This window comes from Macaca nemestrina, chromosome 8 (assembly GCF_043159975.1).
Source record: "Macaca nemestrina isolate mMacNem1 chromosome 8, mMacNem.hap1, whole genome shotgun sequence".
Classification (NCBI taxonomy): domain Eukaryota; kingdom Metazoa; phylum Chordata; class Mammalia; order Primates; family Cercopithecidae; genus Macaca; species Macaca nemestrina.
The window spans coordinates 86,729,347-86,746,770 of record NC_092132.1 but is presented as its reverse complement, the minus strand read 5'-3'; the positions used below and the strand labels follow the sequence as shown (position 1 = coordinate 86,746,770).

Genomic DNA, 17,424 nt, shown 5'->3' with positions numbered 1-17,424 from the left:
AACTTTTTGAGTGCTGACATGAGGACCAAGGGAAATGCTCACTGGAGCATTTTGGGTTTTGGAGTAGAGATGGTAAACTCGTAAGTATATAATGCAAATATTACAAAAGAAAAAAAAAATCAAAAATTGGAAACATTTCTGGTCCCAAGCATTTTGGCTTAGAATGAGTCTGTTTTAAAGTTGTTCATGCAAACTTGCTATAATTGCTTTTCATTCTGTCTATTTTTTTAGAGGAGTGTCAATTTTTTCCAGATTTTCTATGTTAGAAATCATCTCATCTGAAAGCAAAAAGTTGTGTATCTTCCTTCCCAATCTACCTTGTAATTATTTTTAAATGTCCATTTCATCAGCCTAACTATAACCTTACTGACGGCAAAGTTTTCATCTTTAGTTGTCACCTCTTTTACACTCAGATTTTTATTAGTTTTGCCACATATTAAATTATTGTGGCACTAATTTAGCTAGAAATAAACAGCTTGTAAATGCTATTTTGTCAAGGACTCTACAGTATTCCATGGTAACTATGCTTACTCTTGGGTAAACTGTGCCTCAGTTTCTTTGTAATGGGATGTTGTATTTATTTTATAGACTGATGTGAAGACCAAATAAGACTATATATTAAGTTCGTAGAGCTATGGCTGGCACAAAATCAGCCCTCAAGAAATGATCGTTATGTTTTTGTGCTGGGAAGCAATTACTTTTGCGCACCACCACAACTAACTCTCAGCAGCGAAGGAATATTAGCTCAGGACGACATCGTAATACGCCCCCCCGCCACCCCAACATCCAAATTTCAAACAGAAAAATAAAGCAGGAGTTGCGAAGGGGTCGTGAGAAGAACGTTTCTGAGCCTATAGTGGACAGGTACAGCAAGCGGAGAGTGTTACTAGGGCAGCAGTGGTGGAAGTCGAAGGCATCCCAAGAGGGAGCATAGGCTCCAGAGACCTCTTTGAATTGGAGGCGACGAGAACCAAGAGACCGTGAGCTGCGATACACACTGTAGTGAGTGGGTGGCACGGGGCCCGCGGGCACTAACTGCCGAAGAGCGGAGAAGACTGGGAGCATAACCGCTGGGCAGCGGAGAGCGGCCGGCATGGACCGCCCCGCACTGCCGAACACCTGGAGCTGCAGGAACGACCCACGCCCAGGCCTCTTTACCCCTACCGCCCGGTTACCTTAGGGACGCGATCACCTGACCCTGCGCGGTGCGCCTGCGCGGGCTGAAGGCGGGGGCGGTGCCATGACGCGCCTCGGGGGCGGTCCTCGGGCGCGCGCCGCTCTCTTACCCTTGGGCCTCAGAAGTCCGTGCCAGTGACCGGAGGCGGTGGCGGCGAGCGTTTCCTTGTGGGGCTAGGTAAGAGGCCAAGCGGGGAGGAAGGACACCGGTGCCGGGTCCCGGGCGCGGGGACTTGGGGCAGAGGCGTGAGGGTCCCCGGGCCACTTCACGGACTGCATCCCGGTCGCAGCCGTTTTCGGGAGGCAGCGGCGACGCCCTCTCCTCAGGGTGCTCCGCGCCCCTCCCTGCGCCCTGCTGGCTGGGTGGCAAGTTTGCGGGAGCAGCGCGCTCTGCCTGCCGCGACCCCGCGGGTTTCGGGCTCCTGCGTGGGCTGGGGCTGGGGCTGGGGCTGGGGCTGGGGCTGGGGCTGGCTGAGCCCGGAGGCCCGGCCGGGTGAACGCCGGCAGCCCCCGCCCCAGCTCTGGGGTTCTTCCTGGGACAGTCTCTCGATCTTTGTTTTCTCCTGGATACGATCTCGAGTTGAGTAAAGAAAGAGCCTCTGGTCACGGTTCCTCCCCGTGCTCCGCGTTTCTTGGTCTGTACTTAATCACCCTCCTTTTGGGTTATTCGGGAAGTCCTGGATTTGAAAGGAGGAAGGAAGTGTTCGTTTAGTGGGCGAAGCCTTGACTTTTTTTGGAAGGGGGTGGGGAGAGGTTTTTCGCCTTGAGCTTTTTCCTGGAGAAGTTGGACCTGAGGGAGAAACGTTTCCAGTTGGGTGTGTTTAGAAGGAAATACCCCTGAGATCTGACGACTCAGAGACTTCCTTTCAGGATTTCCTTGTAATAATGGGAAAGGGAAGGCATATGGATGTGGAAAGTTTCGCTTTTACCAAAGTGGGATTATTGAGTCATAGAGTCTTCGAATGTGCCCATTTTTGAAAGGAGTTTCTAGATTATCTCGTCTGTATAACCACATACAAGTTTACTGTTGACTTTTCCATTGCGTACATTGCTTAGAAAATACGCTCGGCTTACCAAACTCTTAATATCTGCTTGTTTCAAAAATAAATAGTTGATTAAAGGAGGACATTTACATTGAAAAACAACGGCGGGCCTTTTAAATTGATTTCTAAATGTATATGTGATTAGTTAAAACTCAAATTTGTTCAGTCTTTTTATTTTCCTGTTTAAGATTGAGGGATAACGGTAGAAAATATGTCCTTTTGTCTTCTGTGTTACCAACTTAATTCTATAAACTTTTGTGCCTTAAATGGTACAGAAATATTATAAATCAAGTGGTTTGTGGCACAGAATAAAAAGAAGTAGAATGACTTTTAAAATTGTCAGTAAGTAGTCACTGCATTGAAAATTAAATTTAACTTTGGAGACATTAACTTTTAGTTTTGGGCATTATAGGAAAAGATGTAAAAAGGAGAAAAAGAGGAACAATAGGGGAAGAATTTGCTAATGGTTGCCGGTTAAATGTACTGTTTAAAGAGTTTCTTAAAATGAGCGTGACACAACTATTTTCTCTGTTTTTGCCAGATTTGGGTACTTTTCATAGGTATTAAATGCCAAGAGATTCTAAAAAAGAAAAGCTCCCCCAAATAACTTTAAAATACTTTCTACTTTTAGCAATAGTTAACGTTAGCATTTATTAATTTCTTTTCAAGTGCTGCCAACATCTTTTGTAAATGTATTGTTTTTGAGTAGGTAAACAGTCACATGTCTCAAAATTTAAGCAGTGTAAATAGGTATATAGTATCAAGTCTCCTTCTGGCAGGCAGGCAACTTTTTTACATTTCTTAGGTATTCTTCTAGGGATATTTTATATCTACATAGGCAAACATATAAGCTGTATTTGCCTCCTTTTAGCACAAACATTAACATTTTATATACTGCTCCACATTTTGCTCTTATTTTTCCAGTTAGTGATAATATTTTGGAGCTTTTCTAATATCAGCATGTATAGCTTTCAAGTCTTTTGCTGTTACAGTCAGTGCTGCGGTGAATAAACTTTTACATATGTTGCTTCCTTTGTGCACATATATTTGTACACTTCAGGTTTTGAGACCTGAAGTGATACTGCAGAGTTGGAGGGTATCTGAATTTAGAATTTTGGTAGATACTGCAAACTCACTCTCCATGGTAATTGTACTAGTTTATGCTCCCATTAGTAGTATATGAGTGTTTCTCAAAACCTTGATGTCAGAGAATGTTGTCAAACTTTGGATTTTTGCCAATTCACTAGGTGAGAAATGGAATCCTATGGGTAAGGATTAAATATTCTACTTGGAGTGGACTTCATATGGACATACTTCTTAATGGCTGATCATTAGAAACCCCCAGGATATTTATTAAAAAGAAGAGTTCCTAAGTCCTTCCATGAAATCTGTGTCTGCCCAGGAAGCTGATTTTATAATAACTAGAGCCTCGGGTAATTTGGCTGTGATGATTAGCCAGATTGAGAAACATTGCTCTGGAAGACTGCTTAGGATATATCAAATTGTGTTTCTAGACCTCATGTATGAGCCATCTGGAATGCTTACCATCTGGGTCCAATGGATACTTTATTTTTTCATTTTTTAGTTTTTATTTTTTTTAGAGATGGAATCTTGCTGTGTTGCTCAGGCTGTTCTTGAACTCCTGGGGTCAAGCAGTCCTCCTGTCTCAGCCTCCGAAAGTGCTAGGATTACAGGCATGAGCCACACGGTTCCTGGCCTGATACTTTATTTTTATATTTTAAATTTTTCAGTCACTCTATGAATAGTTTGCAAAAGTGAAATAATGAAACACAACTTTACGGCCGGGCGCGGTGGCTCAAGCCTGTAATCCCAGCACTTTGGGAGGCCGAGACGGGCGGATCACGAGGTCAGGAGATCGAGACCATCCTGGCTAACATGGTGAAACCCCGTCTCTACTAAAAAAGTACAAAAAACTAGCTGGGCGACGTGGCGGGCGCCTGTAGTCCCAGCTACTCGGGAGGCTGAGGCAGGAGAATGGCGTAAACCTGGGAGGCGCAGCTTGCAGTGAGCTGAGATCCGGCCACTGCACTCCAGCCTGGGCAGCACAGTGAGACTCCGTCTCAAAAAAAAAAAAAAAAAAAAGAAAGAAACACAACTTTACTAGAAATTTTAATAACTGCTTCAACAAAAGAAACCCAATTACTCCAAATTTCCCTGGTTTTGAAGATATCAGTAGTTGAAATAGGCAACATCTTTGAATTCAACTAATTGCTTATCAACTGTCATGTAATTTTTTTAAAAAATCAATGATTCTGCAGTCCTAAATTTTTATTATCCCAAGATGTTTTTAATACAGGGATTCCCGACATTTTTGGCACCAGGAACTGGTTTCATGGAAGATAGTTTTTCCACGGACGGGATAGGGGGATGGTTTCAGGATGAAACTATTTCACAAGGAAAGTTGAACCTAGATCCCTTGCAGTGCAGTTCATAATAGGGTTCCTGCTCCTATGAGAATCTAATGCTGCCACTGATCTGACAGGAGGTAGAGCTCAGGTGGTAATGCTGGCTCACCTGCCACTCACCTGCTGTGGGTGGCCTGGTTCCCAATGGGCCACCGACTGGTTCTGGTCCATGGCCCGGGGGTTGGGAACTCCTGTTTTAATAGCTTAGATTAAAAGAAGCAAATAAACATAATTTCACCTTAAACAGTCACATGCCATTTTTAAGCGAGGCCAGTTGTAGTTGGTGGTTTGAGGAGGGGTAAGGTTAATAACTCAGAAAATGATGAGTATTGCCATTCTAGGTGATATTATTTGGAAAACTTTGCCAGTGTTTCCTACTTCATTAATCAGAATATTAAATCCAGAGAGTAAATAAACTAGAATTCCAAAATATCACGTAGGGTATTTAAGTTGAGGGCTTTGTTCTGTACACGTATTTAAAGACTTCAAGGACATTACTCTGATACTGCCCTGAGGGAGTTGAGGGACAAATGGAAAACTTGGTACTGAGGCAGACAAAATATAAATACATACATATATATATATAGTGTTTTGGTGTTCTGAAGAAGTCCTGAAACTATCCCAACCACTGAAAGATCTCTTAATAGAAACTATTTGGGAGTTATTTCTGAGGCCTGAGATACATTGGGTTTAGGGGCCTTTCATAAGGCGTGAAGTGAGTTACAGAGATTGCAAATATTGTAGTGTGGGCCAAACCTGATCAAAGCATATGTGGGCAGTACCATTTCTTTCCAAGGAATTAGGCCAGTGGAAAAAAGCTGCAGTGATCAGGAAGGTTTGATCAAACTCTTACAGAGTAGATTTGGGAGTTTTATCTTCTTAGTGATTACTCAACTTGAAGGAAAGCCTAGAGACAAAATTCTGTAGTTTAGTTCGTACAATAATAATGTTTGATAAGAGTTGCAAGTGAGGTAAAATGAGATTCTTACATTGATGTAATAGTTACTTTCAGAATCCTCTTAAACCTCATTATTGGTCATTATAAAATTCCAGCCACAATTAGGAGGATTTCCCGGAGTTAGCTTTGTGGTTCTTGAAAAAGGGCTGTGTTTCTGACGTTCCCATTAGGTCAAAGGTTTAAATATAATATACAAGTGACTTAATGGAGCCCTTCAGAAAAATAAAGCATTTATAATTTCCACAAATGATAAATGCTTTATTTTTTACACTGCTAGGTTTTTTACACTGTTAGGCTTTTTACACTGTTAGCTTCAAAAGTATGGACTTGCCCTAAGAATATTTTGATCTTTTCAATAAGTGTTTAAAGTTATCTTATTTACTGTTGTTTTGATGACATTTGTCAAAATACTAACATTTGATATCTTCTTTTTAAAAAGTTTTTTTTTTTATTGGTGAGACAGGGTGTCAGTCTGTCCACCCAGGTTAGAGTGTGATGGTGTGACCACAGCTCACTGCAGCCTCAATCTCCTTCGCTCAGGTGGTCCTCCGACCTCAGCCCCCGGAGTAGCTGGGACTACAGGCGTGTGCCGCTGTCCCTGGCTACTTTTTTATATTTTTTGTAGAGATGGGGTTTCTCCATGTTACCCAAGCTGGTCACAAACTCCTGGGCTCAAGTGATCCACTCACCTTGTTCTCCCAAACTGGTGGGATTACAGGTACTGCGCCTAGCTACATTTGATATCTTTGAGGATGAGGAAAAAGCATTTATGCTGTGTAAATGTATTGAATGTGAGTCCTGCCTTTAAGTAGTGGAGATAAACATGTACTAGCTATAATCTAAGGCAGAGTTGAGAGGAGTTGGGAGGAGCAAATAATATCCAACTGAAGCCATCAAAGTCACCCGCTTTAGCTGACGCTTGACCTAGGCCTCAAGGCTAACTAGGAATTTGATCGGTGGAGAGTCCTGGAAGGACATTCCTGGAAGAGAATGCACCTTTTACAAAAATATGCAGGCATGGAAGCATGTGACCTGGGTGGCAAATAGTCAGTCAGTGGTTTGCAGCTACAACATTTTAATACTTGGAAAGAAATTTAATGAAATGGGTCAAGAAAGTAAAATTGAGGAATGCTTTGTGAGAGAGTTAATTAAGATCAATACACTTAAAGCAAACCTGAAACTTACTTTTTACATCAGTGTAAATTAACGGTAATATTTATTATTTAAAAAAAAAATGAAAGTTCATTTTTCTTCTAGGCTTGAGTTGCTGGTGTGTGAATTAAGTCAAGAGTTGTTCAGACAACTTCAGTTAATATTTATTTGAAGAGAAACTTCTATGGAGAGAAAAGTTAGGAAACCACTTCATTTTTCATGAGAACAGTGGGATTTTGAAGTTAGCCAGTGACAGAATCAAAAAAAGAAATAAAAAATAGAAATAATATTAGATGGCCAGGTAACATTCTTTTCAGTGCATTTTGGTTGTTGATATTGCAACTTGCTTTACATTTTGTATATTATATATCATATGCATTTTGTTTATGTTGATAGAATGGCCGAAAGTTTAAATAAGACAAAAAAATTGTGTTTAAAGAAAAGGCTGGTAAGAAATTGATCCTTTGAACCAAAGAAGGTAATTCACTTTGTTCTCCTGGATTAATACAATCAAATCATCTTTGATAGTACTCTCTCAAGAGTGAATTTTTTTTTTCCCCCACAAACCCAGATTCTGTTTTTCCCTTAAGGACTGTACCAGGCCACTACTATTCACCATTGTACTGGAGATTATAGCCAGAGAAATTAGAAAAGAAACAAATAAAAGATGTGTAATATCAGCAAGAAGGTGCAGTAGAAAGCTCACACACTTCTTCTCCCCACAGAAATATTGATTCAATAACAATACACACACCAGAGCTCTTTGTAAGAAATCCAGAAACTAGTTAAGAGGCTCCTACATTCTAGGTGAGCAGTAAACCAACTGCAGTGAAGATGGTAGGAAAATTCATCCTACTTGCTCACCGTAGTTCATTCCCCTGGCTCAGCATGGCATGAGCGAGAGGAAACTCCAGGCTCCTGGTTTTTCCTTGGGGAGGGAAAGAGAAGACTGAAACATATGTTTGACATTCAGATTTTTCAGAGGTCTGCCCAAGGGTCTGGTTTTTATTTTGCCTCAATATAAGTTCTGACAGGAAAGGGCACCAGGTTGTGGGGTCATTGAAAACAAAGTTGACAGTTTAGCATGCACTCACCATGGTCCCTCCCCACCTCCAGAATGAAATCAGCAGGAGAAGATCCTCAACTCCTGGCTTCTCCTTGGGGAGACAAAAGAGTTGGAATGTGTGTCCAGTGTTTCACCTTTTCAGTGGGCTGAGGGACTGGCTTCTGTCTTGCTTGTCTTGGAAAGCTGACAGGAGCTGGTGTATTCCAGGTGGCCGGGAGCCACTGAGAAGAACAGAGAACTGGAAGACTTGTTTCTGCTCTAGAGGACCTATGGTAGGGCAGACAGAGGATGATACAGCTCAGCAGCCTGTCCCTAGGTATGGCATGAAAGGGGTTGGGGAGAGAATAGTGGAGTATGTGTCCAACACTTCAGAGAGCTACCCCCAAGGGACTGGCTTCTGTTTCACCTGACTTGGAGCACAGGCAGGAGTGGACATACTCTAAAAGCCCACTGACAGGAAAGGGCACCAGGTTGGAGGCCTCTGAAAACAAAAGAGAGCTGGGTGGCTTGCAGCAGCTCCAGAGAACCTGAAGTACTATAGACAGGTAGCACAGGGAGCAAAAGATTATGAGATCCTGAAAAAGGAAACCAGCAAGTTCATCTTGAGAATTTATACACACTGGTAGAGAAGAAGCATCCTCAGGAAAGGTTCAGAAGGCATGCAGAATCTCTAGTCAGGCTGATCAGTGAGGATCTTTCTCTCTACAGAGCCAGTCCACAAAGACTGGCAGGGGTGATATTTTTTCAAATGCTTGGATCCCAACATGATGTTAAAAGGCACACAAAGAAATAGGGAAACATGGCACAATCAAAGGGTCAAAATATCCAGAAACCTACTTTAAGGAAACACAGATATCTTTATTATCTCAGAAGGAATTCAGAGTAACCACCATAAACATGTTCAGTGACCCAAGGAAAACGCTGCATGAACAAAATGGTGTCAACAAAGAGATTGAAAACATAAAAAGGAACCAAACAAACATTGTAACAGATGCAATATGCTTTGACCGAATTGAAAGATTTACAAGAGGAGTTTAGCAGCAGTGTTTTTCAAGGAGAAGAATTAGTGAACTTGAAGCCAGGTCATTTGAAATTATCCAGTCAGAGAAGCAAAAAGAAAAAGAATAAAAAAAGAATGAAGACAGCCTAGAGTACTAATGGGAGAGCATCAATTGTATCAATATAGATTGTATGGAAGTTCCATATGTTGGAAAGAGAAAGGAGCAAAAAGCTTATTTGAAGAAATAATGACCAAAACTTCCCAAATTGAAGGAAGGCAATGGACATCCAGATTCAAGAAGCCCAATGGACTCCAGAGTAGAACAACCCAAAGACATCCACATGGAAACACACTATAATCAAATTGTCAAAGAATTTTGAAAGCAGCAGGATAAGAACAACTTGTCATGTACAAAGGAGATTCTGTGGGACTCTTAAGTGGATTTCTTAGCAGGAACCTTGCAGATCAGAAAGAAGTGGGATGATATAGTCAAACTGCTGGAAGAAAAACTGCCAGCAAAGTCCTGTATATGGCAAAGCTTTTCTTTAAAAGTAAAAGAGAAATAAGATTGTCAAAATCTGAGAGAGTTCATCACCACTATATCTGACTTAAATACTAATGGGAGTCTGTTAAATGGAAACAAAAGGATGTTCAATGTGAAAGTATAAAATTAAATGATAAAGCTATGGACAAATACAGACCTGCTTATTATTGTAATGGTGGTGAGTAAATCACTTATTTCTGATATATAAGTCCAAGACAAAAGTATAAGTGCCTATAACTATAAAAATATTAATAGATGCACAACATAAAAGATGTAATTTGTGACATCAGTAATGCAGTATGGGGATGGATGAAAAGAAGCAGTATTGTATGCAGTTGAAGTTATCAGCTTAAAATAGATTTATTAGAAGGTGTTTTATTTAAGCTCCATGGTAGCCACAAAGAAGATACCTATAGAAAATACACACACACAAATAAGGAATCAAAGCATATCTATTAAAAAAAAATGAAACAAAAAGCATGATGGCAAGAGAGGAAAGGAAGGACAAAAAAGTTTCAAGTTAGACAATCATTAACAAAATGTCATTGTAAGTCCTTCCCTATCAGTAATAACTTTAAATGTACTAAACTCTCCAATGAAAAGACATAGAGGGGATGAATGGATTAAAAAAATAAAACCAAGAGCCAGCCATACCCAGTTTATAAGAGACTCACTTCAGATTTAAGGACACCTTTTATTTATTTATTTATTTTTACAGAAATAGATATACTGATTCTAAAACTGATACTGAATTGATAGGGGTTTAGAATAGCCAAAACAATTTCAAAAAAGAACAAAGTGGGAGGATTCACATTAACTGATTTTAAAACTTAATACAAATGTACAGTACTCAAGACTGTGTGGTACTGGTATAAGGATAGACATATAGATCAATGAAATAGAATTGAGATTGCAGAAATAAGTGCATACAGTTATGATCAATTGATTTTCAACAACGGTGCCAAGACAATTCAAAAATGTTATTTTCAAAAAGTGGTGCTGAAATAACTGGGTTTCCACATAGATAATAATGAATATGGATCTATACCACACACTATGTACAAAATTAACATAAAATAGATCAAAGATATAAATGCAGGAATTAAAGACATAACATTTTTAGAAAAAAACATAAGGATAAGTCTTCATAACCTTGAGTTGGGCAATAGTTTCTGAGATGTTATATCTAAAGCGTAAGCAACCAAGAAGAAATATAGATTCAACTTCATCAGAATTAAAAACCTCATACTGCAAAATGCACTGTGAAAAAAATGAAAAGACAATCTTCAGAATAAGAAAAATATTTGTAAATCATATATTATAGTGGTGTATGATATGGTCTGAATGTTTGTGACCATGTCCCTCCATTCATATGTCGAATCCTGTAATCATCAAGGGGATGGTATTAGAGTTACCATATGACCCAGCGGTTGCATGCTTAGCTATATTTCAAGAGAATTAAAGATGCATTTATTTAAAAAGTATATAAACTCACATATTGTTTGCTAACAATGCAAATGCTCATTGGCATTTTTAACAGCATTATTTATAATAGCCAAAAAGTGCAAATAACACAAATGTTATGAGCTGATGACAGCAGAAATACAATGTGGTATACATACAGTGGAATATTATTCCGCTATGAAAATGAATGAAATACTGATAAATGCTCCAACACAGATGAACCTTGAACATATGCTATGTGAAAGAAGCCAGATGCAGAAGGCCACATATCCTAAGATTCTAGATTAAGTATCCAGAGCAGGTAAATCCAGAGGCGAGAAAGTGTATGTTGCCTGGAGCTGGAAGGAGGGTAGAATGGGGAGGCATGCGTTTTCTTTTGGGGAGGATGGAAATATTCAAAGATAGGTAGTGGAGATGATTGTAGAAGTCTGTGAATACATTAAAAACCATTGCATTGTATACTTTGAAAGGCTGAATTTTAGAGTGTGTGAATTATATTAATTAAAAAAAACTGCTGTCCAACTGGGAGACAGAGACCATATAGTGATTTTAACAGTGGAGGTTTAATACACAGAACTATTAGTTATAACATGATTGAAGAAATAGAGATTGACTTGTAAGAAGTAAAGACAACTTTGAAGAATACTGTAAGAGCAGACTTAATAAGTAGCCACTAACTCTAGGGCTGCTCCCTTACCTGGGCTGAGATCCAGGTCTGGTTGAAGAGGGGACAGATGGCACTGGACCTTGCTTCTGGAACTTCCCTGAAATTCTCTCTCTGGCGTTCTGAACCTTGGAATTTGCTGCAGAAGCCACATGACGGGGTTGAGAAAGTTGTTCTGGGAGATTCCTTGGTGGTGGCATTCTGCTGCAGAGTTACTCAACAGAGTGCTGGGGTTAGCTTCTGCATGCTTACGGAACTACTTCCTGCAAGTTGCAAGATGCTGTAGGAGCAGGTACTGCAGGAGTCTGACTAGAGTAGTACATTGGAACCATGAGGAGAAAACCTCTTCCTCCTACAGTGTACCTCCAGTTGCCTCTACTGACAAGGCTTAACATCATCCCAGCTGGTAACAGAGCAATGTTGAAAGAGCTCAGCTCCATTTTGGGAGAGAAAGCAGTAAGAAGTGGATTTGGAAATGGGAGGTAATAAATTGATACCTGAATCAGGAATCTTAACGTTAAACCATGTACCAGTTTAGCATATATTCTGTTTTATTGGGTTGAGTGAAAGTATCAGGTATTCATCTCAAAACAGCTAAATAAAATTTAAAATATGTATTCATATAATATATTAAGAGAATTGTGTTTTAAATTATTACAAAAAGCAATTTATGATAACTAAAAAACATACTTTACTTAATATAGAAGTATTTTAAATGAAATGTAAAAATTTCCCTCTTATTCCTCACTCCTTTACCATCTGTCTTCTGAAGATAAATCTGTTAGTTAATATAGTTTCTTCTATATACATATATGTGTGTATATATTTTTCTTAGTAATAGAGGTTTCATGTATTGTTACTGCATATGGTCTGCTTTTAGGCTTTTATTGTTAGAAGGAAATGTAGCTGTGTGGTGCCCAAGGGCATTGTACTAAGGGTAGTTTCGTAGTCCTGGCTAAGTTGCAAGTACTTGTGTAAGTTAGGAGTAAGTCACATAACTATTCTATTTGATTTTCTAAGTTTGTAAAATGAAGGGACTTTTACTTGAAAGGAATTTTAAAAATCGGTGATGGATATAGTTCAGTAATAATGTTAGGGGAAGAGAGATAGTTTGGTGATTCTTAAGTATCAGCTGACTTTTGGTATGGCCTATATATTCCTATTTTATAATATGTTTTGCAATTTAAATGTTTTTTATTGTGTTAAATAGTTATATGTGTTTATGTGTCTATTTCCATTTTCTGTGACATCAGAGTAATATAACTTTCTTTTTTTCTTTAGAAGAATCCTGCAAAAATGTCGCTCTATCCATCTCTTGAAGACTTGAAGGTAGACAAAGTAATTCAGGTATGATAGTTTAAATACTTTTTTCAAAACAAGCACAGTAACATCTTGCTTGAAGTAAAGCAAGATAGCTAAATGGCAGATATATTTGTTCATTTTTACACTTCATAAACCTTTCTTTAGTTTTATTAATTGCAGACTAAAAAGTTTACAGAAAAACTAGCAATTTTTTTTCATTTCACTGTGAATTAATAGGCATGAGATTTTTTTAATTTGACTTACACTTTTTACATGTAGCTTAATTTTCTGACTAAAATTTAAATTATATGTAACATTTGAGTTGACAAAATACGCTCCAATTTTTTAGATATTCATAGTTTTGTATAAAATTGGTATGTTTGTCTTTTGGATCTTTAGGTATGACCACTCTTTAAAGTAATTCTCTGCCTCCTAATTGAAGTTAAAATTACAGAAATAGTGGAGTACATGCTACTTTTAGAAGAGCAGTTATTTAAAAGCACAGGGAAAGTGTAGTGATTTCTTTTCTTTGAAAGATGAGCAGCAGACATTTCACTTGTTTGTTCTCTAAATGACTGTGTAGAGATTGCAGTATTTCTCATTGCATTGAGTTGAAAATTTTTATAGTCCTTTGCATTTTGAAGACATGCTTATGCTTAAGAACAAAGTGAGGAATTGGGACCAATTCTGGCTATTTGGGAAATTTTTGATAATTATTTTAACTGAGGATAATTTGTAGTATATGATGGATTTGTCTGTTTACGGTTAGCTTTCAACTTGATCTCTTTATCAATTTAGAATTTCTTCAGCTATTGTTTATTATTTTAATTTGACAAAATAAATGAAAACTCCTTACCTTGAAGATCATTTTATTGGTGCCCTGTCTTCAATTTACTAGAAAGTGAGATTTACTTATTGATAATTCAATTATGAACAATTATTTTCTATCATAGATCCAGTATGGATATTAAAATGAGGGTTGTAAAATCTCTGAAATCTACAGTTCAGCTGCCAAGGCTTTGATGCCTCAAAGTTTCACGTGGCCTATTCAGTCATCTTTTACATGTTCCTATCACTTCTTTAGTATTTTGTCAGTATTTTCTTCATGTGGTTTTATTTCCACGTAGTTCATCTAAACAAGCACTCTTTTTATTTTATTTATTTATTTTTTTGAGACGGAGTCTCGCTCTATAGCCCAGGCTGGAGTGCAGTGGCTGGATCTCAGCTCACTGCAAGCTCCGCCTCCCAGGTCCACGCCATTCTCCTGCCTCAGCCTCCCGAGTAGCTGGGACTACAGGCGCCCGCCACCTCGCCCAGCTAGTTTTTTTTTGTATTTTTCAGTAGAGACGGGGTTTCACCGTGTTAGCCTGGATGGTCTCGATCTCCTGACCTCGTGATCCACCCGTCCTCCCGAAGTGCTGGGATTACAGGCTTGAGCCACCGCACCCGGCCCCCAAGCACTCTTTTTAAAAGACTTTTATCTGAAATATTTAGCTTTCCAGAATAACTGCTTAGCCACTTATATGACATCAACACATTAACTGATAAGGATTTTTAGGTGGACCCGTAAGAATAACTAATCTGCTCTTTGTTTTCATCCTTTTTTTGTTAGGTTTTTATGGAATTGAATGTAAATTTACCATAGTCAGGTATAAGCTGAGGCTTTTGATTTTGAAAACAGCAGCAGAAGAAGAGTTGATATTGACAGATATTGGAATGAAAAATAAAGAGGGCTACAATCTGTATCATGCTGCCCTCTTCAAGCAGAAGTGAATTACATAGATATTTACATTAAAGAACCTTTTATGTTCAGAGCAGAAAGCAGCTGGGAGATAGAACAGTGAATAAGGAGTGGGAAACATGGTTCTTTTATTACCCCTGAATTTAAAAATATTCCTAATCTAGCCATTAAACTCTTTGGCTGTAGGTTTTTTTTTTTTTTTTTTTTTGCATCATTTTCTAAGGTGGATGATACTCATGTTTGTTTTTATTCTTAAGATTCCCCTGAAATGGTGTTATGAAGGAAGGTAGTATTCATTTTCTCATCTGCTGGCCTTTAACACCACAGCAAAGCTAAATTACAGCAATGAACCAACCATTCGTATTTTGTAAACTGTTCTGCAGTAGCCATTAGGCTGTGGCTTTTAACATCATACAGTCCCTAGACCTTTCTCTCCATTCCAAATCCTGACAAGAGCCTGTGGTTTCCTCTACTTATGCAAAGTAAGCTTTTAATAAATAATGATATATAGAACCAGAGCTTATCAGTTTCCTAATACGGTGGGCAGAATTTGGCAGAAGTGATGCTACAAGCATGTTTTTTCCACATCCTTTCTGTTAATGGCAGAAATAATAGGCCCTGGCATGCTCCTTGGGGCAACTGTAACCCCTTTTTTTTCAGTAGTGTCAGATTTCAAAGTAAGTTTGAAATAAGTAGCTACATTTAATGGTTTACAGTACTTTAAAATTGGGTTACATCCTTTTGTTTCATTTTTACTGCAAATAACATAATTAAATTTATATAACTTTGTTTGCAGGGAGCTTTCTATATGTATTCTTCAGTATTCCTTGGATTAAAAACAATAGCAATGAAAGAATAGAAAATCATAACTACATACAAAGGAGAAGTATTTTAAATTAGTAAGCTGTGTTTTAGAGCAATTTTAGATTTGCAACAAAATTGATCTGAAAGTACAGTACACCCTCTATCATCACACATGCACAACCTCCCCAGTATCAGCATCTGCACCAGAGTGGTACATCTGGCTCATTAATATCACCTGAAGTTTACATATTTTCATTACATGAGGTTCCCTTTGGTGTTATATGTTCTATGGATTTTGACGAATGTATAGTGATGTGTATATAGTCATGTGTTGCTTAAAGACGGGTGTATTCTGAGCAATGCCACATTAGACAGTTTGTTATGCAAACATTATAGAGTATACTTCCACAAATCTAGATGGCATAGCCTACTACACATCTAAGCAATATGGTATAGTCTGTTGTTCCTATGCTACAAACCTGTATGATCCCACCTGTATGATAGAGTAACACTGCATGTTACTGTACTGAATACTGTAGACAGTTGTTACACAATAGTATTTGTGTATCTAAACACAGAAAAGGTATGGTAAAAATACGATGTAAAAGATTTAAAATGGTACATCTGTATATGGCACTTACCATGAATGGAGCTTCCAGGACTAGAAGTTGCACTGAGTACAGTGAGTTGAGTGGTGAGTGAATGTGAGGCCTAGGATATTACCGTACACTGCTGCAGACTTTATCAACACTCTGTACTTGGGCTGCACTAAGTTTATTTAAAGATTTTTCTTTGTCGAATTATAAATTAACCTTAGCTTCCTGTAACTTTAATTTCTTAACTTTCTGACTCTTGTAATAATATAGATTAAGACACAACACATTGTACAGCTATATACAATATTTCTTTATATCTTGATTCTATAAGCTTTTTTCCTATTTTTTAAATTTTTAGTTTTTCAAAATTGCTTATAAGTTTGTTAAAAACTAAAACACACACTCACATTAGCCTAGGCCTGCACAGGGTCAGGATCATCAATATCACTGTCTTCCACCTCCACATTGTCCCACTGAAAGGTCTTCAGAGGCAGTAACATGCATGGAGTTGTCGTCTCCAATGGTAACAGCGCCTTCTGGAATACCTCCTGAAGGACCTGCCTGAGACTGTTTTACAGTTAACTGTTTTTGTAAGTAGAAGGATATACTCTAAAGATAAAGTGTATAACACAGGAAATACATAAATGAGTAACATAGTCATTTATTATCAAGTATTATGTACCATGAATAATTGTAGGTGCTAGACTTTTTTATATATGACTAGCAGTGCAGTAAGCTTATTTACACCACTATGACCACAAACTAATGAGTTGTGTTACGGCAGCTATGATGTCACTAGGCAGCAGGAATTTTTTAACTCTTTTATAATCTCATGGGACCACTGTTGTATATGTGGTTCATCATTGATCAGAACATGCAGCACATGACTGTATACCATTGTAGCATTAGACAGAATAGGTTCACTGCTCTAAAAATCCTTTAATGCCTGTTCTTTCTTCCCTTCCAGAAACTCCTGACAACCAATAATTTGCTTTTGCTTTTGTGTTTTTTTTAGCGTCAGGATGTTGCTCTGTTGCCCAGGCTGGAGTACAGTGGCACAGTCATAGTTCACTGCAGCCTCCATCCTCCTGCCACAGCCTCCTAAGTAGCTGGAACTACAAGCATACACCACCACATCTAGCTAGCTTTAAAAAATTTTTTTTTTCTCCTGAGACAGAGTCTTGCTCTGTCACCAGGGTGGAGTGCAGTGGTACGGTCTTGGCTCACTGCAACCTCCACCTCCTGGGTTCAAGCAATTCTCCCTGCCTCAGCCTCCCAGGTAGCTGGAATTTACAGGCACCCATCACCATGCCCAGCTAATTTCTGTATTTTTACTAGAGATGGGGTTTTGCCATGTTGGCCATGAGAAACATGACAACATGCCATGTTGGTCAGCTGAACTCCTGACTTCAGGTGATCTGCCCACCTCGGCCTACCAAAGTACTGGGATTACAGGCATGAGCCACTGTGCCCGGCCAAAACAGTTTT

General features: G+C 38.7%; 1 protein-coding gene across 6 annotated transcripts in view; it reads left to right on the top strand.

Annotated features, from left to right (window-relative positions):
* Positions 1 to 1,215: 1,215 nt before the first annotated feature.
* SDCB (syndecan binding protein) overlaps positions 1,216 to 17,424 on the top strand; it is a 30,064-nt gene continuing 13,855 nt past the window's right edge. For 2 of the 6 annotated variants that reach the window (XM_011742271.3, XM_011742268.3), the window contains exons 1-2: positions 1,216 to 1,354; positions 12,775 to 12,840. In XM_011742271.3, coding sequence (XP_011740573.1) covers positions 12,790 to 12,840 — 51 coding nt within the window. In that variant the 5' untranslated portion in view covers positions 1,216 to 1,354; positions 12,775 to 12,789. Of the gene's footprint in view, positions 1,355 to 1,789; positions 1,812 to 12,774; positions 12,841 to 17,424 lie in introns of those variants that run through there. The other 4 variants (XM_011742272.2, XM_011742269.2, XM_011742270.3 and 1 more) reach the window with 3 other exon arrangements.